Source organism: Coenobita brevimanus, chromosome 65 (genome assembly GCF_032717465.1).
Source record: "Coenobita brevimanus isolate Jiangsu-jjx chromosome 65, ASM3271746v2, whole genome shotgun sequence".
NCBI lineage: Eukaryota > Metazoa > Arthropoda > Malacostraca > Decapoda > Coenobitidae > Coenobita > Coenobita brevimanus.
The window spans coordinates 47,515,843-47,537,033 of NC_137018.1; the positions used below are offsets into that span (position 1 = coordinate 47,515,843).

Genomic DNA, 21,191 nt, shown 5'->3' on the forward strand with positions numbered 1-21,191 from the left:
AGGTATATCATTTTAAATACTGTTGGTACCTAAAGATGATTTTATTCAACTTAGGAAAGGCCCTTTAATATTGTGTTGACCCCTCCAGTTGGAAAAGCCTGTTCTAAGGTAAATAATATGGTCAAGAGATAGCATGAATATAATTATGTCCTTGGGCTGAAGGGGTTAAAAGTTCCCATAGTACAGTACCAGTAAAGCTGATTTGCCAGTTCTTCAAATTTCAGTACCAATTGTAAGAAAAAAGTTGTAATATTTTGGACACATCCCTAACTTATGAGGATTGCCCGTAATATAAAATGTATTGTAGTTTTGGTTTCCATTCTGTTAAAGCCCACTTTTTGCTCATTTGCTTTTCCCTCCCTTTGTATTTGTTTTAGATGTGGATTGAGGTGATGATAATGGTGATCCTTGTACAAATAAGTTTGAGATTGTTCAAATTACAAACTCGAATGAGCAAGATTCCTAGTAATACAAAGAGATTCAGGTTTGATATTCTTGAGGGAATTGGATATCAGCTGTAATAAATATTCAAAAGAAGAACCATGGTACAATAAACAGTGTACAGGTAATGTATCTTGATTTTGTATTTATAAATTCTTCAAAATGAAGGTTAACACCTACATGACAGTGTGTGAGAGGAGCAGATGTTTGTTCTTTGTTTTGCTAGAAATCACATTCTTACTCCTATCTCTTGACCTCTTTGTGCCACAGTGAACATATTGAGGAGTGATGTGATCCCTTGTCATTCCTGTGCTGCCTTGTGCAATGTCTTTTTAATAAATGATGAATAAAACTGGTGCATTCTCTGATATTATGTTTGAAACTCCTTGCAGGTTACTAGATGTAAAATTTAGCATAGTACAGTTAGTTTTCATAAGTTGCATTATTTTTTTTTCATAATTTTCCTGTTTAGTACTCAGTAAGTTACAAATTGCATATTAGTTCCTGTACCATAATACCTATAAAGCCTATATACCAGTTTTCATGAGTTTTCAGTACCAAATACTGTACAAAAATCAATATTAAGGAACACATCTCTTACTTATGAGTATTGATTATGTTGCCAATTACTTGTCTCCAAAAGGTAGCTGGAGATTTTGTATTAGGCATTCCAGCCAAGGGTGTAGGCTGATCAACCACCCCTAAAGGTAGCCTAGGCTCGGGTCTCCCTGCACCTTACATGGGGACATATGGGACAAGTTGTTTTTCTTTTATGCATCTCATAAATCAGTTATAGTTTATCTGCATGAAAGTTTCACCATGTATGTAAATAAACCATGTTAATTTTTAATTTGGAAAAAAAAAAAAAAAAATCCATCATCCAGTCCAGTATTGCTCCGTCAGGAGTGTAGGAGCTTAGTGTTTGGTTACTTATATGAAACATCTAAGGTGAGAATGGCCATTTGCTTGCCCTTGAGTAGCATTATGTGAGCAGTAAACTCCAACCATCCCATGAAATTAACCCTTATGGGCCCACATCTGGCCAGAGTGCCTTATATCATTAGTTCACCATACGTCTTAAAATACCCGGGACCCCAACGCGACAGGTCATAAGATCTACTGTAGTTCCTGCTCAAAAGGGGGCGGGAGAAAATACGTGCAGCCACTCCTGAGTCGTGGGGTACGAGTGTCCACCCAAGAGGGACACAGGGAGCCAGCGCACCCCTCGGCCGTAAGTCCCTCTAGCCTGGAACCGTCACACCGCCCGGGGCCATATCACCAATCAAGCCTCCAGTACCAGCAGTGACGAGGGCTTATAAACTTAGTGCTTGCTAGAGGCAGCACATTGCTGGTGGTCTTTGGATCAACTTCTCGCGCCAGAGACACCAGCGACTGAGCGGGGTCCTCTTTCTAGACCGGAAGTAGAACACTTACAAAGGAACAGGGCATAAAAACTCAGCGGGACACTTTAACACATCTATTGCCTTGGATCAATTTCCTTTCAATATACATACAGAGGTACAAAGGATATGATTGGGATAAAATGACAAGGGACTTAATAGTACTATAACATATCATGGTCAGTCTTTACACCTGAGTTAGCGTGGGGGTGAATAGCACAGAGTTGTGGTGACGTTCGCTTATACAATTTACTTCACTGGACTATTGTTAGTAAGTTAGTCCCCGAGTCGCACACTTAAGATATCGCTCTGTTTCTAGGGAACTTAGTACTCTAATAACACAGTAGCCTACTGTACATAGCATGATCTTTACATCTGGGTCAATATAGGGCGAATAACAGAGCTGTGGCGACACTGGTTTACATATACTTTATATCACTGGACTGTTGGTAGTGAGTAGTCTCGGAGTCACACACTCTAGGTAACACTCTGTTTCTAGGGAATAGGCACAATACTCAGGGTTGACTGGAGTGGCGACCCTTGTGGGTTTTATTTCTGTCTCACTGCTCTGTATCACTTTAGATCACTGTCCCTACTAGTCTTTTCACACGACACTTGGAGTTAGGGCTTCGTCACTGCATCATTTGGCCTGGGTTTACCTGAGGTGGCGCCCGGGAGTAGGAGGGAGGCCTTCCAGAGAATCCTCCTGCAGGAGGCACTGGATCACTCCTGGGGGCGTCGTCACTTGACCATGCTGAGGAGAACTCTGAGGAGGGTATTAAAAGTGTGTTGCTCCCGGGTTTCATCATCTGCCTCCGGGTAGGCAGCGGTGACTAGGCGTCTAGCCTGGATGTTATGTAATTGCCATCAAAAGTTAGGCTATCCAACTGAGATAGCGCCACCACTTTACCTAGTGATGGGGTGATGGCCTGAATCACGAGCTTCGAAATTCAGCCAGATGAGGCCAGGGACGATTTTCGGTGCAATGTTGGCTGCCGCCTTACCTTGTAGCGGGAGTGTAACTGCTATTTTTTGCTTGTCATCTTCGAATCCTATTTCTATAGCAAAGATTTAATAATTGCCAGATATGTATGAACATCATACTGTTTGGGGTCGAATTTGGGCAATTGCACGTGAGGTTTGGTTGCCATTTTGCTGGTATTTCCTGATTACCTCTCTCGTATGCCCAGGTCAAGAACCGCCGCTGTCCACCTTAGGGTCGGCTTCCCGTCCCTGTAACGCCTCGTGTGTAGCTGGGTTCTCTTTCTAGGCCGGAGCTTAGACAAATAAGAGAGAGGCAGTACACAAAAACTCAAGGCGACAACCTTCCACGTGTATTGCTAAATTCTACAAGTGGAACGGGTAGATGTCACAAGAGTAATTATTCTGGGCAATTATAAAACTTATGTCTAGATCGTGGGTAACAGTATCACGCAGAATACTCTTTGGGACAAGATCAGGCAAAAGTGAATAGTACGTCGTTAACTAAGATCAGGAGTCCTAGGGCAGAGAAATCAAGCGCTGTCACTCGTGGGAAGTCTAGACTTTGTCTGTTAGGCGGAGTCCCGTTCACTGGGGCCAAGGCACTGTTATCGCTGTTGGGTTGTCTACTTCGTTTATCTGTTATGCTGTTTCTAGGAGCGTCTGATTGATCTTAGCGTGAGGCTACGTCACTGTGATGGGATTACGTTCACTCAGACAGACACTTTATTCACTGCTCGGCCGTGTTCACTGTCTCATGATTACCTTACCTATTCCACCTTTCTTTTACATTAACACTGACAGATTTTACTTTTGACTTCCCGTATTTTTAGTGACTCACTGTTCTGCCCTCGCTTCACTGTACTTTCACTGTCATTCACTATCGGGACTGGGCGTGGTGGTGGTCAGGTACAAAGGCGGCGGGAACAGCTCAGCCTGACTACCGACGGGGCTGTTCCGTCGGGGGCCTCCATATTCAGGGGCCACGGGATCACTCGTAGGGGCGTCCTCTCTCATCCTGGGCTGTGGGTGGCGAAGGGCCCCGTGCTCTCAGGGCTCGGAGCTGGAGTCTGGCCCTTTGGACTGAGGCCGAACAGCTGCCTGAATCGTTCACTCAGGCGCCTGACGGAGGACGAGGGTCTATCCGGCGTCGAGGTGTGGGGATGCCCCGCCCAGGGGTCCTGGGGGCGGTCTCGAGGTCCTGTGGGCTGCTGTCTCCAGTGGATGGTGACGCCGTCAGGAGTGCGCTGCAGCGTCGGCCTCCCTCGGGGTCCATCAGGCGAGGCCTCTCAGGGACCGGCTGTAGAGAGAAGAGCCCGGTGGTGGTCACAGGGCCTCCCCAGCAGTCATCCAGGCTGGGACCTCCCTCTGAGTAGTACTCGTAGTCTCGTGGAGGGGAGGCAGCACCTGACGGAGGAGTGGCTACCAGCCGTCTCCTATCGTAGGGCCCAACTACTGGCCATGGCCTTCTAAGGGCCCGGCTACCGGCTGTCGCAAGGGCCCGGCTACTGGCTGTGGCCTGTGTGGGGGAGCAGCTACAGGCCGACTCAAGGGCACCTTCGGAGCGGCTGCCGGCCGTCTCTTGACGAAGGCGGGAGCGGCTACCAGCTGTCTCCTGATTACCTCTGGAGCGGCTACCGGCCGTCTCCTGTAGGAGGATCAAGCGGCTACCGGCTGTCTCTTGTAGGGCACCTCCAGAGCGGCTTCTGGTCGTCTCCTGATGAAGGCAGGAGTAGCTACTGGCTGTCTCCTGTTTACCTCCAGAGCGGCTGCAGGCCATCTCCTGTAGGAGGGTTGAGTGGCTACCGGCAATCTCAGGGGTGCTGCCTGGAGCTAGAGTAATAGCTCCACCCCGATCCTGTCGGTGGTCGGCTCGCCCAGAAGGTAGTCTCTTTTTCCTGCCATGGTGGAGGCGGGTGGGTTCCGGGTCATAGGGGTGCGCAGCTCAGGCGGACTTATGTCCCTGTCGCCCGGAGTCAGGTCGTGCTCTGTTTGCCCCTCTGTAGGCGTTGAGATGCCCTCAGCAAAACTATTCAGCATTTTATCTACTAACTGCACCGACCTCATACGACCCACTTTTCAGAAGGTGCTATGTCATCACCTTAGTCTGGGGCTTATGTCTCTGATACTACTTACGCATTAATATACCTTATGAATACCTCTATAATTTATGGCATATAGGTCTACTATAGCTAACATTTGGCCAAGGGCGTGTGGCTACACCCACTAGCTACACTAGGCTTGAGACTGCCACTAGCCACTCACTAGCTGCATTCCCCCATCTGCAGAAACCAGTAATGGCCACTATCCGTACTCGGGGAGAGACGGCCACTGTCCGCTCTCCTTCTGCAGCTGCCTCCAGGAGCTGGACCTTGGTGACGGCCACAAACTGCACCTCGTCTGCCGTTCTTTCCCCTCACAGGACCTCGGTGATGGCCATTAGCCACACCTGTGAGCAGGTGACAGCCACCAGCTGCACCCAGCCCACAGTCCACTTGGAGAACGAGGCCACAGTGACAGCCACTAGCTGTGCCGGAGGACAGGCGACGGCCACTAGCCACGCCTCCTTCACAGGACCTTGGTGACAACCACTAGCCACGCCTCCTTCACAGGACCTTGGTGACAACCACTAGCCGCACCTCGCCCTCAGTCCTACGAAGAAGTCGAGCCCGGTGACAGCCAATAGCTGCACTGACAGGAGAGGGACGGCCACTAGTCACCCTACCCCTGTTGCCCTTGGGACCTTGGAGATGGCCACCAGCTGCGCCAGGGAGACCAGACACCACTCATCTTTCGCCCCCTGTGACTTCCCCTCCGGAGGACGTCCCTTGCATGACCCCCCCTCCTGCGGCCGAGCGGGACACCCCTCGTGTTCTCCCCACAGAGGCAGCCCCCCGGAGGAACTACGCCTGGAGAAAGTCTGGCAAGGCCCCATCGTGACCCCGGGGGTACAAGCAGTGCAGCCGGCGCCCAAGCGCTGTCGGATTCCCGAAGGAGAGGACGCCGCAGACCACCCCTAACGGCGACCCGACCCGAGGGAGGCCGCAGTCCTCGGACTCCCCGAGGTGACCCTAGAACCCCGGGGCGTGACCTCCCCAACCCCACTGGACGACGACCTCCTCCCCAGGGTGGGCGACGACAAGCGTACCCACGCTCCCTATTCGGTCCCAGTCCTAAGGACCGAACTCCCCACTGAGGCCCCACTAGGAACGGGCCCCTCACCACGCCGCCCAGCTGCCCATCCCGGACGACGGGACCCCTCGGCAGCCCATCCCGGACGACGGGACCCCTCAGCAGACAATCCCGGACGACGGGACAGGCCGACGCCTATATACAGCCTGAAGTCCAAGCAGCCCTGACAGAGTCGTCCAGTCTAGACAGTGCCTTTGAACTTGTATAGTGTATTGTGTCTAATTTGTATTGACATTGTATTCGGTGCTGTGTGAATTTGAGATAATATACGTGTGTTGACCCGAGTTTTTATGCCCTTTTCCTCTCATAGTGTATTCCGGTCTCGAAAGAGAACCCCGGCTCAGCAGCTAGTGTTTCTTGGACGAGAAGTCGACCTAAAAACACCTAGCATAACACTTATGACAGACATAAATTACCTTTGATCATAGCCTGAAATGGTCATGCTCATGTAGGATATGAGTTTAGACATTTCCGCGTATATGATGATGGCAGTTTCAAGAGGATAGTGTCCCTCTTTGTAAACTTTAATTATTGTGTACTGTGCTACAGACGTGTAGCATTCAAGCTCAAGTACTTTACGTAACATCAGATGCAACTGAGCAAGTGGTTCTGCGGGCGACAGTACTTTCATTGCCACTCCAGTCTTGTTTACACAGTGGTGCGCCAGGGGGACGGAAGTGTCGCTAGCAGTATATTTCATCAGCCCAGCCCTCCTTCACCTCACAGCCTAGATCAAACGAGAAGTGGGTACACAAGGAGTATTTGGCGAGGTAGTTCTGAAAATAGTATATGTGGGAGTGAAAGTTGAAATGAACGACAAAGGTTAGAGAACTGAGATAGGTAGGCGTTGCTCACTTGACCCTGGGAGGGGTAAAGCAAACCCTTTCATTTTTGTCCCCTCTCCTGATGCTTTGCATACTTTCCTGTTCTCTCCTTTTCTTGGCTCACGTTTTTTTTTTCTTACCATTTCTTCCTCATTTCTCCCTTCTTTTTTCCTTTAATTTTCATCACCCCTCTTCCAAAAGCCCTTAGCTGCTGCTGCCCCACTCTAAAATGTGCATGTGCCAACAAATTATCCATGTGAAAAATTAGGATTTTAAGCTCAGTTTTTACCAGCCATGACTAGGTATATACACTGAGGTGAGAGCTAACATTCAGAGGGCACTGGGGGTCAAGTTACCCAGTTAGGTGTTCATGCCCCCCAGGTTAGGCAACTGTGTACCGGTATGTGTACATCATGTTGGGAGGGAACTAATATCCTTCCACCTCCTCCTTCTCCTCCTCCTCCTCCTCTTTCTCCTCCTCCACTTCCTCTCTTCCCTCTTCTTTTCTTTACTTTCCTCGCATTCTTCTGTTTTCTCATCCCTTCTCTCCAACCTCTCCCCATCTTCTCTTCCAGCTCCTTTTCCTTTTTGCTCCTTTTTTTTTTTTTTTCTCATTCCCCCTTTTTTTCTCACTCTTTTTGTTTCTCTTGTCCCTTCCTTTGTGCTCACCTCTTCCTATACCTTCTCATCCCTTCTAAACTCCATCCCATCCCTTGTCTCACTCCCTTCCCATCCTATCTATCTTGCTCATCTGTTTCCCTCCCATTCCTTCCTGTCTCCCTTTCATTCTGCCCTGTTTCTCTTCCATCACATCCTGTCTCCCACCCATTCTCTCTTGTGCCTCTCCCATTCCTTCTTTTTTCTTTCTCATTCTCTCAGATTTCCTCCCATCCCATCATATCTCCTTCTCATTCTCTCCTGTTTCCCTCTCATCCCTTCGTCATCCTGTTCTATCTTTTTCCTATCCTCTCTTGTTTCTCCTTCTATCCTTTCCCACCAGTATCTCATTACCTGACCATTTGGTGGTAGGTGGTGGCAACTGTCATCCACTCATGTGATGCAGTGCTACCTACTTCATCCTTTGCCTTTATCATTCTTTGTCTGTGCCTGCCCTCCTCTCTTCTTATTTCTCCCATCCTTTTTGTCACTTTTTATTACTTTTCTTTCCACTGCAGATGACTCTACACTGAGTGAGAAACCTAATGGTTTCCTGTAAGCCAGGAAACCATTTACATTGCTGGATGGTAGCCATATAAGCTAATAACATGATGATAAGGAACCAGCTACTGTATATTCCCCCTGTTAACTGGGTGGAAGGACACAAAAGCAGCATCCTTCCAAGAACCAAATCTTAACACCTTTCACACCTCGATGTAGTGTGGGACTGTCCACCACCAGAGAACATTGATTCATTGCATGGGACACTTGGATTTCATTCAATCATTCATTGCATGGGACGGCCCTGCAGGGATGGTTGCCTGTCTACAGTTGATGGGTCTGCTTTGCCAGAGAGACTGGGTCCACTAAACAACAACCTGATCGTTTTGTCTTCTTTCATCCCTTCCTTTTTGTCTCCCATCCCTTTCTTTTCCATTCTATTTCATTTCTCATGTTTCTTCCTCTTTTTTTTTATTTTTGTTGTTCCTCCCAAACCTTCTTTTTTTGCTCATTTTCTATCCTTTTATCTTTTCTTTTTCTTTCTGCCATCTCATCCCTGCTCTCTTAGTCACAGCCTTGTCTTTATTTTGGAGTGACTGTTAGCTAGTACTTTTGCCTCCTTTCTTGTATCTGATTATTTTCTTACATTTCAGTCCATCCTGATTAAAAACTGAGAATGCTTCCAAATATCTCAAGTGTTCAGCACAAATGGTATGGTACTGTAAGTTAAATTGGGGGAAACTGGCAAATCAGATTAATAGATTATAATAGAGCTTGAATAGACAGTTTCATATTTTAGTGTGATTTATTAGCAGAAAAGAGCATTAAAAAAAGTCGACTTTGAGGGCTGACAGCCTGAATCCTATCCTCTCTCCTGCTGTCCTATCTCCATGGACTTGTTATAAAGTCTGGTGAAGCAGCCACAGCTGACACTTACGGTACTTAACTTGGCCACATACTGATGTCATCAGTGTTGGTAGCTGTGACTTCACCAGACTGATTATCAAAATCTGTAGAGAGAGAAGTAGGAGGGGGGGCAACACTTTTACTGCCAATATTGTAGTCCAGTTTAGATCACTGTACAGTAATACCTTGATATACAATACCCCTAGATGCGATACCCCGGCTTAACGATGGGGGTAGAAATACCACAACACCCTGCCTAACGATGGTTAAACCCCAGTTTAACGATGGGTTTCTATTTTTTTTTTCCGATTTTGATGATATTTTAGACTAAAATTGTGTGTTTAAGTTGATTTATAAACTATTTTTAGACACACCAGGAAACCATTTACTACGCTGGATGGTAACCATATATACAGTATAACCAAATTATGGCACCTGGTGGTTTAGTGGGTAATTAAGGTGCTCCAGTTGGATTAAGCCTATGCATGGTTTATATCCAAGGGTTGGTTGGGGTTTATTGCTCATGTAATACCACTCAGGGATGAGTGAGGCTGGTCACTCTCATCTTAAATGTCAGGACCAACTTGCCTAGCCCCAGGCTCCTGCGCTCTTCATAGGGGCAACGTAGGATTGGATGATGGATGGATTAATGTGTTTTAGTCATAGGTGGGGTGAACATTGTCATTTTGGGGAACAGTTTACTAGGCTTGATTTTTTTCCAAACTTATATTTGACGATTTTCAGATTTTATTTGTTGGTTTTAGTGAATTATTTACATGTGTTAGGCTTCGGTTAGCTTCTGTGAAGCTGTTAGGCCATTTAGATTGGCTTTAAACTTGTTTTTGGGCTCATTTGGTTGGGTTTTGGGCTTGGTTTGGGGGGAAACCCAGGGCTGGTAAATGCTCCACATTACTTTGCATGTTAATAGTACCCTGATATACAATACCTCGCCTAACGACGGAGTGTTACCTAACCAGTAAGATTGTTAACCCCTAGGATACGCAATTCAATCGACTGAACTTCCCAGAAAACCTGTATATGGAGCAGATTTTTCAACTTGTACAGAAGTAAAAAGTTTTATGCCCAAGGTTTAGAGCTTGAATTTACACACCTTAAGCTGCAAACTAGAGCATTTTAGACCAACTTGTTCATCAGAGTTGAAAAAGTTACCATTCCAGGTGGTGCAACTCCAGTTTTCTCTGTGCTCCCACCTCATCCCTCCCTCATTCCTCCTCTCCCATGACCTTCCTCACCCACTCCCATCACCTCCCCCTTTCTTCCTCCCTACCCCCTTCTCCTAACCCCTCAGAATTTTCCAGCTTTTTTTTTTTTTTTGTAACAATAGCATGCGTTATGAGGAACACACTGAGGTGGTTTGGCCATGTGGAGAGAATGGAGGGTGAAAGACTGACGAAGAGAGTGTATGTGAGTGAGGTGGAGGGGGGAAGAGGGAGGGGGAGGCCGAGGATGAGATGGAGGGATGGGGTGGAGAGGTATTTGAGAGAGGGGGGTGTGAGTTGGGAGCAGGGCAGTGAAGTGGCAGGGGACAGGGCGACTTGGAGGTGATTTGTTTGTGGCCACCCCAAACGGGATTGAGGTGTCTGGCAATAGATAGATAGATAGATAGCATGCACAATAATTATGTTAGTGTTCCTCACTCACTCCCAACACCAATCCCTGCAACACTTCTCCCCTCCCCACCTTCCCTCCTCCCATCTCCTTCTCTGATAGCTGTGTAGCTGTCCCCCCCAAAAAAAAAAAATCAACAGCATGCAAAATCTTTTTCTTGGTGTTACTCACACACTCCACCATCCCCTCTCCCCTTCCCCCCCTCCCCTCCCCTCAGAGCTGTCAAATTAGTTAGCTGTAAGAATTTCAAGGGGAAAGAAAAAACTAGAGCCACCCCCCCTCCTCCCATACCCCCTTCAGAATTTTCCAGCTCATTTTTTTTTTTTTTTTTTTTTTTCTCAAACAATAGCACGCACAATAATTATGTCAGTGTTCCTCGCTCACTCCCAGCACCCTTCCCCCCCATCACGTCTCCCCTCCCCACCTTCCCTCCCCCCATTCCCTTCCCTCATAGCTGTGTAGCTGTCAAAATAAAAAGCATACATGAAAAAACATAAATGTTTCGTGCATCGGTGTATGCAGTTACACAAACAATAATCTGGCATTGAATGAAAACACATGACATGAATAGTAACAATGACGTGTAATACTCTAGGTGTGGGGGGGGGAGAGGTAAGCGGATGGCATACTACAAGGGGTGAGGGTGGGGGGTGGGGTGGGGAGAGGCCTGGAGGGGTGGTACAGGGGTATAGAGGTGAGAGACAGACACCTCAAGACAAAGAGGACAGGCAGAGGGAGCACAAAAGGTGTGGAGAGTGGGTAGAGGGGATATAACCCTCCCCAGGGAGACAGGGAGGGGGGAAAAGGGGGGAACCATGGTGACGTGATGGTGGGTTGAGGGGGAAGGGGGGAGCAGGAGGCAGTCAGAGGGAGGGGGAGAGAGAACAAAGGTGCCGGTATTGGGGAAGAGGAAGGTGGTGAGAGGGCGGTGGGGGAATCACCCCCTCCCCCCACCATGGGTAAGGACCCAGATCCTCCCCCCTCCCTATTCAGGACTTAGTTCTCATTGTTTTGCATCGATATACGTCACTATTGGGCTGAAGCCTAGCATCCGCAGTTTTTTTTTTTTTACAAAAGCTCCTCTGCCGATCACATTCGGCATCTAGTGTAATCCTGAAAAAGGATCGATCGATCCTGTTAGTACTTTAGGGATTAAACCGGGATATGCCTGTAGTGGGCAGCTATCAGTAAACCATTAGCTTCTAGTGCACCAGCCCTCCACATTGATCTCTACCCCATATGCTGATGCCAGAACCATTTTTCCAGTTTAACTGCAAAATTTGTGTAGAATCATAGAGAAATGTGTAACACATCTGCAAAGAGTTTATTTTTCTCCTAATCTCTTTCCATGATTCACTTTGAATTGTTGGAAATTGGAGGTTAAAGGGGTTAGCTGCCTCCAGGGTTGAGGTTTTGATGTGTGGAGCTTCTGTGTGGGATGTATTAGGGTTCCTTATTGTAGCAGTATTTCACCACAGTTATTGTCTACAGTTTTCTTTCTTCAGCCTCCAGTAAATGTGCAGCAACAGCATGGCACTGGCCACTTGTGGATTAATTGAGAATTTTTTACTCATTTGTAACCATCTCTATAAGATGCCTTTCCGAAGGTTGGTGACGTTATGTAAGGTAGCTAAAAAAAAAAAAAGGGAAAAAAAAAAATGAAGAAGTAGAAGGCATAGCCATATGAGATATATGTATAGTATAATTGTGCTGTAGATGGCTTAGTATTGATGCTCAAATAAAGATGTTTGGTGGTCTGGTGCAATATTCTGACATATTAGTGAACTGCTGGGCTGTGGAATGGACTCACTTGCCTTTGCTGAGAGTTTGGTAGAAGGAAAAAAAAAAAAAAAAGGCATTCTGTCACACTTGCTTCATAATACTATCTTTCTTATCACCCCTCCCTCCCAGCTTTTCCATGTATGTAACAATGGCTTGATAACCAAACTTATTAGCCTTTGTAATGTGAGAGACTGAGAGTAAAATGTTTAGTGACTGGGTGAGAGTTGTGTTGTGCTGTAGTGAGTGTGGTTATGTCTGGTGTTTCATGTGTGTGTAGTTTTCTTCTGGACATTGTTTATTCCCATGGGTGTTTCAAAGTGGTGTGGATTAAATTGGTAAGTTAGTCCTTTTTTTTTTTTCCCCAAGTACAGTACTTCTGATTTTTGCAGTGGTGACAGCTTTAGTTTTGCCATTGAGAAGTCTGGACATGTTGTGAAGGAAAAGAGTGGTACAGTACAGACAGTATACAATATTAGAGAGAGAGAGAGAGAGAGAGAGTGAGAGAGAAAGAGAGAGAGAGAGAGAGTGAGAGAGAAAGAGAGAGAGAGGATGATGACTGCTGATGTTGGTGCAAGAATTACATGAGATTTATTTTTAACACCTAAAGGGTCTTGTTTTATTTAAAGGGTAAGTTATATACAGCTTGCTTCAAAAGTGCAATATATTATGATACTGACATATGGATGATCAAGAGAGAGGATAAACATAATATAAAAGTAAGACAGTACTATTAATTAATAGGTATGAAAGTAAGACAGAGCTATTGATTAATAGGTGTTTTTGTGTCATTAAGGTATAGATTGAGTAGTGGCGCATTGACAGGTGGGTTGGTGTAGAAAGTCTTGTGTAGGTGTAACCTAAGGTAGTTTGGAGATATTTATACAGAGACCCAGGCAAGATGATTGCGTAAAGAGAATGGAAGAAGAATTTGATGTAGTCTGAGAAAACCATAAGGTACTAAGAAACAATCAAAGGGTTGAGTGTTTAGTTTAGAAGGTAGCAAGAGTGTGTAATTTGGAGAGCTGTTAAAAAATGAAGCCACAGTTCACATGTACAGCCATGGAAAAGTCCATAAATCATTGATGATGGTGGATCTTGGTTTGTTTGATGATGGTAGAAGAAGATGGTTTGCTATTAACTGAGTGTGCTGTGTGTTATAAGGTGGGTCCGAATAAAGTGGTAATGAATTTGTGTTGCATATTGTATGGTTTGAACAAGATGATACTAAGTATCGGTATGTTGTGTATTGTATAGCATGAATAAGATGATAATTGAGTGTGTTTTGTGTTATTCTGTTTGAACAAGATGGCACTGAGTGTGTTGTGTGTTGCAGGGTTTGAGCAAGATGGCACTGTAATGTTGTTGTTGATCAGTCAACCCCAGAGATTCTGGCTGAGCAGACTCATTAACTGCAAACAAGCAACCACCTCTGCTGGGTTGTCCTGTGCATTGAACCATTGTTCTTTTGCAGCTGACAGCACCTCACCACAGTGAGGCACAAAGGATAGTTTGGAAGTGTAGTTCCTGGATGGATGCAGCATCTGTGTCTCCACGCAGTCAACAGGGGCACCATAGCAGGCTCCACATCACCCCATAGTTACTGTATATGGTTACCATCCGATGTTGTAAATAATTTTCTGGGTTACAGCAAGCCATTAGCCATGTCACTCACTGCAGAGCCACCTAAAGTGGAAAGAAGAGTTATAAAAAGTGACAGGAAGGGAAGGTAAAAGTAAGATGAGAAGAGGGTAGGTGCAGAGATACAGGCATGGGCCAATTACAGGGGTATTGTAATCGATTACAATTACTTTGCAAACTTCAGATTACGATTACGATTATGATTACAGTAAAAGTAAGAGTAATCGATTACTATTACATAAGAAGTAATCATGATTACAATCATGATTGCATGTACTGTTATGCACTATATAATTATGAGCACGTTTCTTTTATACTTGACGTTTATTAAGTATATAGCTGAAGTTAGTTTTTAAAATCAAAAACATCGTCCAGTAATATAAAACTGATATTTTCTAGGGATATATATCTTATATGCAAATCATTTTAATAAGAATTGCCTGCGTAAGGAAGAACATAAGGTTAAGCTCTGCAGAATTATGGCGACAGTTACTCTGGATAAAAGTATACTGTACAGTGCTATGTCCAGTAAGTTGTTCCTTTAATTTTTTTTTTTGCAATTTGCAATACAAATGTGTTTTAATAATTCAAGCACCGAGACTTTTCTTCACTTTGTCCTTGACCCTTTCATTCTATTAACTTTTCTACCAACTGAGATCTTCCCAGATATTATTATTCTAGCTTAGATAGGATATTATATGGCAGCTTCTAAGCGATAACCTACAAATCACTTTTGTTTTCATATTATGGACTTTTATGGTGTATATTTGACTGTTTGACACTGAACCACAGTATTTTATTCTTGATTAGTATTTGTGGAAGAATAACTTAGGCTATCTGGGGCCTTGTAGTCGTAAAAGTAACCATGATTACGATTACAGTATGACAGTAATTGATTACGACTGTGATTACTTTGAAAAAAATGCCTAAGTAATCGATTACAATTACACAAAAGTCTGTAATCTGTTACATTCGATACGACTGCAGAGATAGAATGAGAAAGAGGAAGGAAGAGGTAGGCAGCACTACATCAAATGAGTGGATGATCATCACCACCACCTACCACCTGACACTGTGTATTGTAGGATTTCAAGAAGGTAGCACTGAGTGTGTACTGGAGGGTTTGAACAGTAGCTATTTACTAAGTGGTCATATGTTTGTTGCAGGGTTATGTTCTCTGGCGGGATAATTGAGAAGAAAGACAAGGGACATACGTCAGCCAGTAGCAGCAGCAGTAGCAGCAGCAGCAGCAGCAGGGCCAGCCACAGCAGCCGAGGCTCAGGCAGCAGTGGTAGCAGCAGGCAGGGCAGACAGGCTGGTGGCAGCAGGCAAGGCGGAGGTGGTGACAGGCAGGCCAGTGGTGGGGGAGGCAGGCAAGGTGGTGGTGGCAGGCAGGGCAGTGGTGGTGGCAGGCAGGGTGGTGGTGGAGGTAGGCGGGGCAGTGAGAGCAGCAGCAGCAGCAGTGGAGGCAGCACCCCACCAGGCAGCCCACCACACAGACCCATGGCTTCACAGGACTCACTCAACTCGGAGTCAAAGTCCAGCTCACTCAACTCCAAGCTGGGCCAGGAATCGGTAAGTTGCTTGCCACATGCTGTACTGCTGGGTTTATGCCATTTACTGTGTTATGGTGAAAAGCCGTTGTAACATTTTATTCTCTTAAGTGTGGACTTTATGTTATTCTTTAACATGGGTACTTGATACAGTATATGGTATTGTTGAGTTAGCTATGGGTATTTGTTATGCTGCAGAATGGGGTATTTGATTTTAGTGTGGGGTTACAGGCTTGCAGTACAGCTTTTGCTTACTCATAAGCACATGTTATACTGCTGATTCAGTGGCACATGTTATGGTTTACTGTACCACTCATTCATGGACACATGTTACACTGCTGAGTCGTAAACACATGCTGGTGCACTTGGTGATGCTTAGTGACAGTCCTATGGTACTTTTGGTCTTTTTTCATTGATAACAGTTAGGTCATCCACCAGTTGGGTTGCTAGGGCATGTCTTGCTTAAGTTCTTGGAACTTAGGTACATACAGTCCTCATTATTACAAGTCATGAATGTGTTCCAAAACATCTCAGCTTTATCCATGAAATTAATACAGTATTGTACAGTATACTATAAATTAGGAGGAATTGGCATATCAGCTTTGTATGTAGCAATGGAAATTTAATAGGCTGTTCTTCTTAATTAGCAGCCTCTGAACTAATGGTCAGGCAAAACATCAAAGAGGCAACATAATGAGGACATATAGTACTCGACATGTGCTGTACACTTATAGTACTCCACATGTACTGTACACTGCAGACCTAAGGACACATATGTATTGGTAATAATTGTTCTAAGTACAGGAGTTGCTTTTAACCTCTTGACTATAAAATATTTTCATTTAGTGCTGACTACTCCTAGGTGATTTTGTCAATTCTGGAAGACCTGGTAGTGAAGAGATTAGTGCATAATGTTTCTAATTGATTCACTGGTAATTGTCCGTCCCTTGATAAAAGATGTATGGTGGCAGTAAGAATGAGACATTGTTGTACTGAAATGGTTAGTCTAATTTTTTAGTATACGGTAATCGGTGTATAGCTCTGCTTTCCCATGCTGAAAGTTAATAACTAATTCGTCCAAGAAGTAAAAATTACTTTTGACACGCTGCCAGCCCTCATTGTAAGCCAGGGATGTGTCAGAATATCATCTTTTTCCATACAGTTAAATTTCCATGCTGTAAATTGGTGGAAACTGACATCAAACCTCAGACAGAAGGGGTTCAATATGGCCTTCTTTACCATAGTCCTTTCAGTACAAGAGATCTTTTCAGTCTTATGTAAAATCATCAAGAGGTAGTAAAAACAAAGTAAACTCTGATGTTGTTCTGGAAAAGAGGTTAAATGCTTTTTACAGATGCAGACTCTTGTCTCTCGCCTGTCCTATACTAACGATTATACTTGTTTCACTTTAACTTGGCCTAAAATTGCCATCTCCCCATCTTGAATGCTGAGTTGCAACAATATAGTAACACTGATATAATGCTGGTCACAAAGAGGCTCTGTGAAAAGGATGTAGAACTGTAGTCCCATCTTTTCGTGTTACTGAGTTTTGTGATATATGTTGCAAATGGACAAAAATCTGGGCCAAATTAAGGTGAATGGACCATAACTTGCATCATTAACACTGCTTTGGTTTCAGATGGTTGGCTAAGCAGTACAAGACTAATACAAATTAGTGGTTATTTATTTTTAATAGTTGTGCACTTATTGCTTTAATATATTACGTTACATGTTACATTACACATACAGTATTTTTTCTTAGTACACATTATATTTATTACAGTACAGTAAACTCTCAGTTATCCGTCATTGAAATATCAGGCCCAACACAGTACCTGGCGAAATTATGCAATATCTGGCACTGAAACGGGACGTAACCGGGAGTACTTAGCAATATCTGGCACTGAGGTGTATCAACTGGCTCGTAAATGGTAGCCAACCAGTGCTGTATTACCGTACGGTATTGTGTTGTTACTTTATTGTATTTTGTGCTTAATTTTCATCTTTTATTTGTAAGAAAGTTTTTAGGATAGAAGTTGGAGACGGATAGTAGCACAATATCTGACTCGACACCGAATATAGAGCCGATGGGGTTATGCAGTATCCGGCATTTTGCTTTAATCGACGTAGGGCTTGGCTGAATTACACCGGATAATTTAGAGTTTACTGTATATTGCATTACTTAACACACATGAGTTTACAAATCACAGGTCATTCATTTTAACCCATGATTCATTCAGTCTTACATAAATAACATATCACTGGTCTATCTATCTATCTATCTATCTATTGCCAGACGCCTCAATCCCGTTCGGGGTGGCCACAAACAAATCGCCTCCACGTAGCCCTGTCCCCCGCCATTTCACTCCCCTGCTCCCAACTCACACCCCCCTCTCTCATATACCTCTCCACCCCACCCCTCCATCTCATCCTTGGCCTCCCCCTTCCTCTTCCCCCCTCCACCTCACTCACATGTACACTCTGTTTGTCAGTCTTTCACCCTTCATCCTCTCCACATGGCCAAACCACCTCAGTGTATTCCTCCTAACACTTCCACTCACATCCACATCCACACCACAATGCTCCTTTATATCCTCATTTGTCAGCCTGTCTTTCCATGTGACTCCACAGGCTCCTCTTAAATAACTCATTTCCACGGCTCTCACTCTTGACTTGTGTCCTTCCAGCAACGTCCAAGCTTCACTTCCATACGATAGAGTTGGTATCACAATACTGTCATGTAGTAACTTTTTCACTTCCATGCTCACTTCCCTGCTTCTTATCACTGCTTTCAAGGAACCAGGAACCTTTCTTCCCTGCTGTACCCTTTCAAGCACTTCACCCTCCAAACCTCCATCCTTACTCATCACACTACCCAAGTACTGTACTTAAATGTACTCACATTTTCCAATTCCTCACCATCCAACCTCGCTGTACATTCACTGACTTCACCTCTCTCAAAGACCATCACTTTACTCTTCCCTACATTCACCTTTAGATTCCGTTTCGTACACACTCTCCCAAACTCATCCATCAAGCCTTGTAGCTCTCCTTCGTCTTCACTCAACAACACAGTATCATCTGCAAACAACAGTACAGGAAGTTTCCAAACACTACCCTCTCTCACCAGGGCCACTCCAACATCCACTACCCTACCTTGTACCTCTTTTATTACCCCACCCATGTACAGATTGAACAACCATGGAGACATGACACATCCCTGTTTCAACCCAACCTTCAAAGAGAAAAATTCACTCAATTCACCATCCACATGCACTGCAGCCTTAGCACCATCATACTTACTCTTCACAGCATTCAACAACTTCCCATCTACTCCATATATTCTTAATACTTTCCACAGTCCTTGTCTATCCACCCTGTCATATGCTTTCTCCAAATCCATGAAAGCCGCATACAACTTCTTTCCCTTCTCTAGAAACTTTTCCGTTAAAGATCTAAGAATGAATATCTAATCTACACAACCTCTTCCCTTCGTAAAGCCTCCCTGTTCTTCTCCAACTAATTCCTCTGTTCTTTCTCTAACTCTGTCAATAAGTATCCTACCATACACTTTCCCTATTATACTAAGAAGACAAATGCCCCTATGATTACCACACACTTCTTTTTCCCCTTTTCCTTTGTACAAGGGAATAATTATACCTGACTTCCAATCCTCCGGGACTCTACCTTCCTCCCAGGCCAATCTGCACATCTTCCACATCCTAAACATGCTAAAGTAATATGTGAAATTAATGTTATGATATCATTACCTCCGTCAAGGAGGTTATATTTTCACCCCTGTCCGTTTGTTTGTTTGTTGGTTGGTTTGTGAGCAAGCTTACACAAAAACTACTGAACGGATTTCCACGAAACTTGATAGAAGAATGGGCCGTGGCTCAAAATACAATCCATTAAATTTTGGTGCAGATCCTGGATTTTTTTTTCACTTTCTTTAACATTGCAAGTTAGGACGTTGTTGGAGGTATGAGCTCTACTGAGTGCCATTCTAGTTTATTAATTGTTTTACTGTACATTGTAAATGAATTCAAAATTCTTTTAGTAAGCTACCAGCATTTGTTTCTAACATTTTCTCATGTCGTCATCAAGCTCACAGATAGTTAATACTGTATTATTTTCAAGATATTCATTAGAATATTTCACATACTGTACTGCCATTCTTGATCATCATTACATTTTCAATTCTTATGAACAGTCACATACATGATTTTCCTTGTCCCATTTACATATTCTTGGTGATTTTTTTGCTCTTTAATGTAGAGTAATGTATCTTTACTATAGCCTCCCAGTATCCAGTGTTCTGTTATCCTCAGCTTGGCTCTTGAGAAATAATATATTGTAATTTCAATACATTTTGCATTTAGCTGATGTAATTTGAACACAGTACTGTAGGCCCATCTGTCTGGTGACATTTTATTTTATATTCTTCTGGTTTCAGATTTATTTTGTTATGTGTAGGGAAAACCTCTTGTATTGAAAGGGTTGATGAAAGCTATTTCTGACTCTTTGAATTTGAAAAGTCTCAACTGAACTGAGCAAAATTATCTGGAGGTAAAAGAAAGAAAATGAAAATACATCGGAGTGATGTGCCCTTAGGCTTTAAAGAAGGGTGACCTAAAATGACACGTCAGAGAGCCAAAGACATAATTTCTAAAAGACAATTCCAGTAGCCATTAACCATGAAATTCTGTTATGTGCCAATTTTCCAGTAATCTAGCCATTCCAGAAATTCATTGACATATCATCATAGTTATGGCTGAAATAAAGAATTTTATTCCTCTAATCATCAGCATTCCTCTGATATCACCAGCATTCCCCTCATATCACCAGCATTCCAGTAATACCACCAGCATTACTCTGATCACCAGCATTCCTTCAGTATCACCAGCATTCCATTGATATTACTAGCAGTCATGTAATATCACCATTGTTCCTTTAATATCATCAGCATTCGTTTGATACTGCCAGCTTTTTCCGCTGACCAACATTCCTAACGTGGGGTTGTCTTACAGCCAAAACAACCAGTCTTTCATCATTTCAGCCAGTGTTCCCCTTGCCATCATGCCCTCAACATTGGAAATACCATTGATAGCCTCTATACATCTCCACTAGCAATTGTCAGAAAGTTCATTGCTGAACGGTACATGCACACCACCAGCATTTCAACCTTGGTTCGCCTGCCAGCATACCATCCATCTCTGCAAACACCATTCAGCCAACATGCCACCATTGTTCTTCTACCAACATACCCAGTCTGTCATGTGCCAACCAGTATTCCAACCATTGTTCACGTGCCAACATTGTTAAACCTTCTACTGACATCACACCACACCTTAACATCAACACTGTCCTCTGTCTCTTCTTCTTTTGTTGCATGATGGTGGTGGTCATGGTGGTTCTACACAGCCGGGATCCCCCTCAGCTGGCTCCCCCTCCCCCCCCTGCTCCTCCACCACCACCTCCACTGACCACCACAACAACCACAGCCAACTCTCGCATGTCCTCAATGCCACATCTAAAGTGAGTACTCTAATAGTGCTTGCATGTGTCTGCCCTCTGAATTTATTTGTAGTGCTTGCATTTATCCTGGGCTGTTGATCATGGTGCCCTCCTGGTGATTACGGACCTTATAGTATTTAGAGTTTCCTTTATTTGTGATGGCTTTCATC

At 44.3% G+C, this 21,191-nt stretch overlaps 1 protein-coding gene across 1 annotated transcript in view; it reads left to right on the forward strand.

The window, feature by feature from the left end:
• Nucleotides 1-6,663: 6,663 nt before the first annotated feature.
• mtm (phosphatidylinositol-3-phosphate phosphatase) overlaps nucleotides 6,664-21,191 on the forward strand; it is a 54,541-nt gene continuing 40,013 nt past the window's right edge. The window contains exons 1-3 of the mRNA XM_080276615.1: nucleotides 6,664-6,757; nucleotides 15,118-15,526; nucleotides 20,929-21,042. Of these exons, the coding sequence (XP_080132741.1) occupies nucleotides 15,122-15,526; nucleotides 20,929-21,042 (519 nt within the window). The 5' untranslated portion in view covers nucleotides 6,664-6,757; nucleotides 15,118-15,121. The remainder of the gene's footprint in view (nucleotides 6,758-15,117; nucleotides 15,527-20,928; nucleotides 21,043-21,191) is intronic.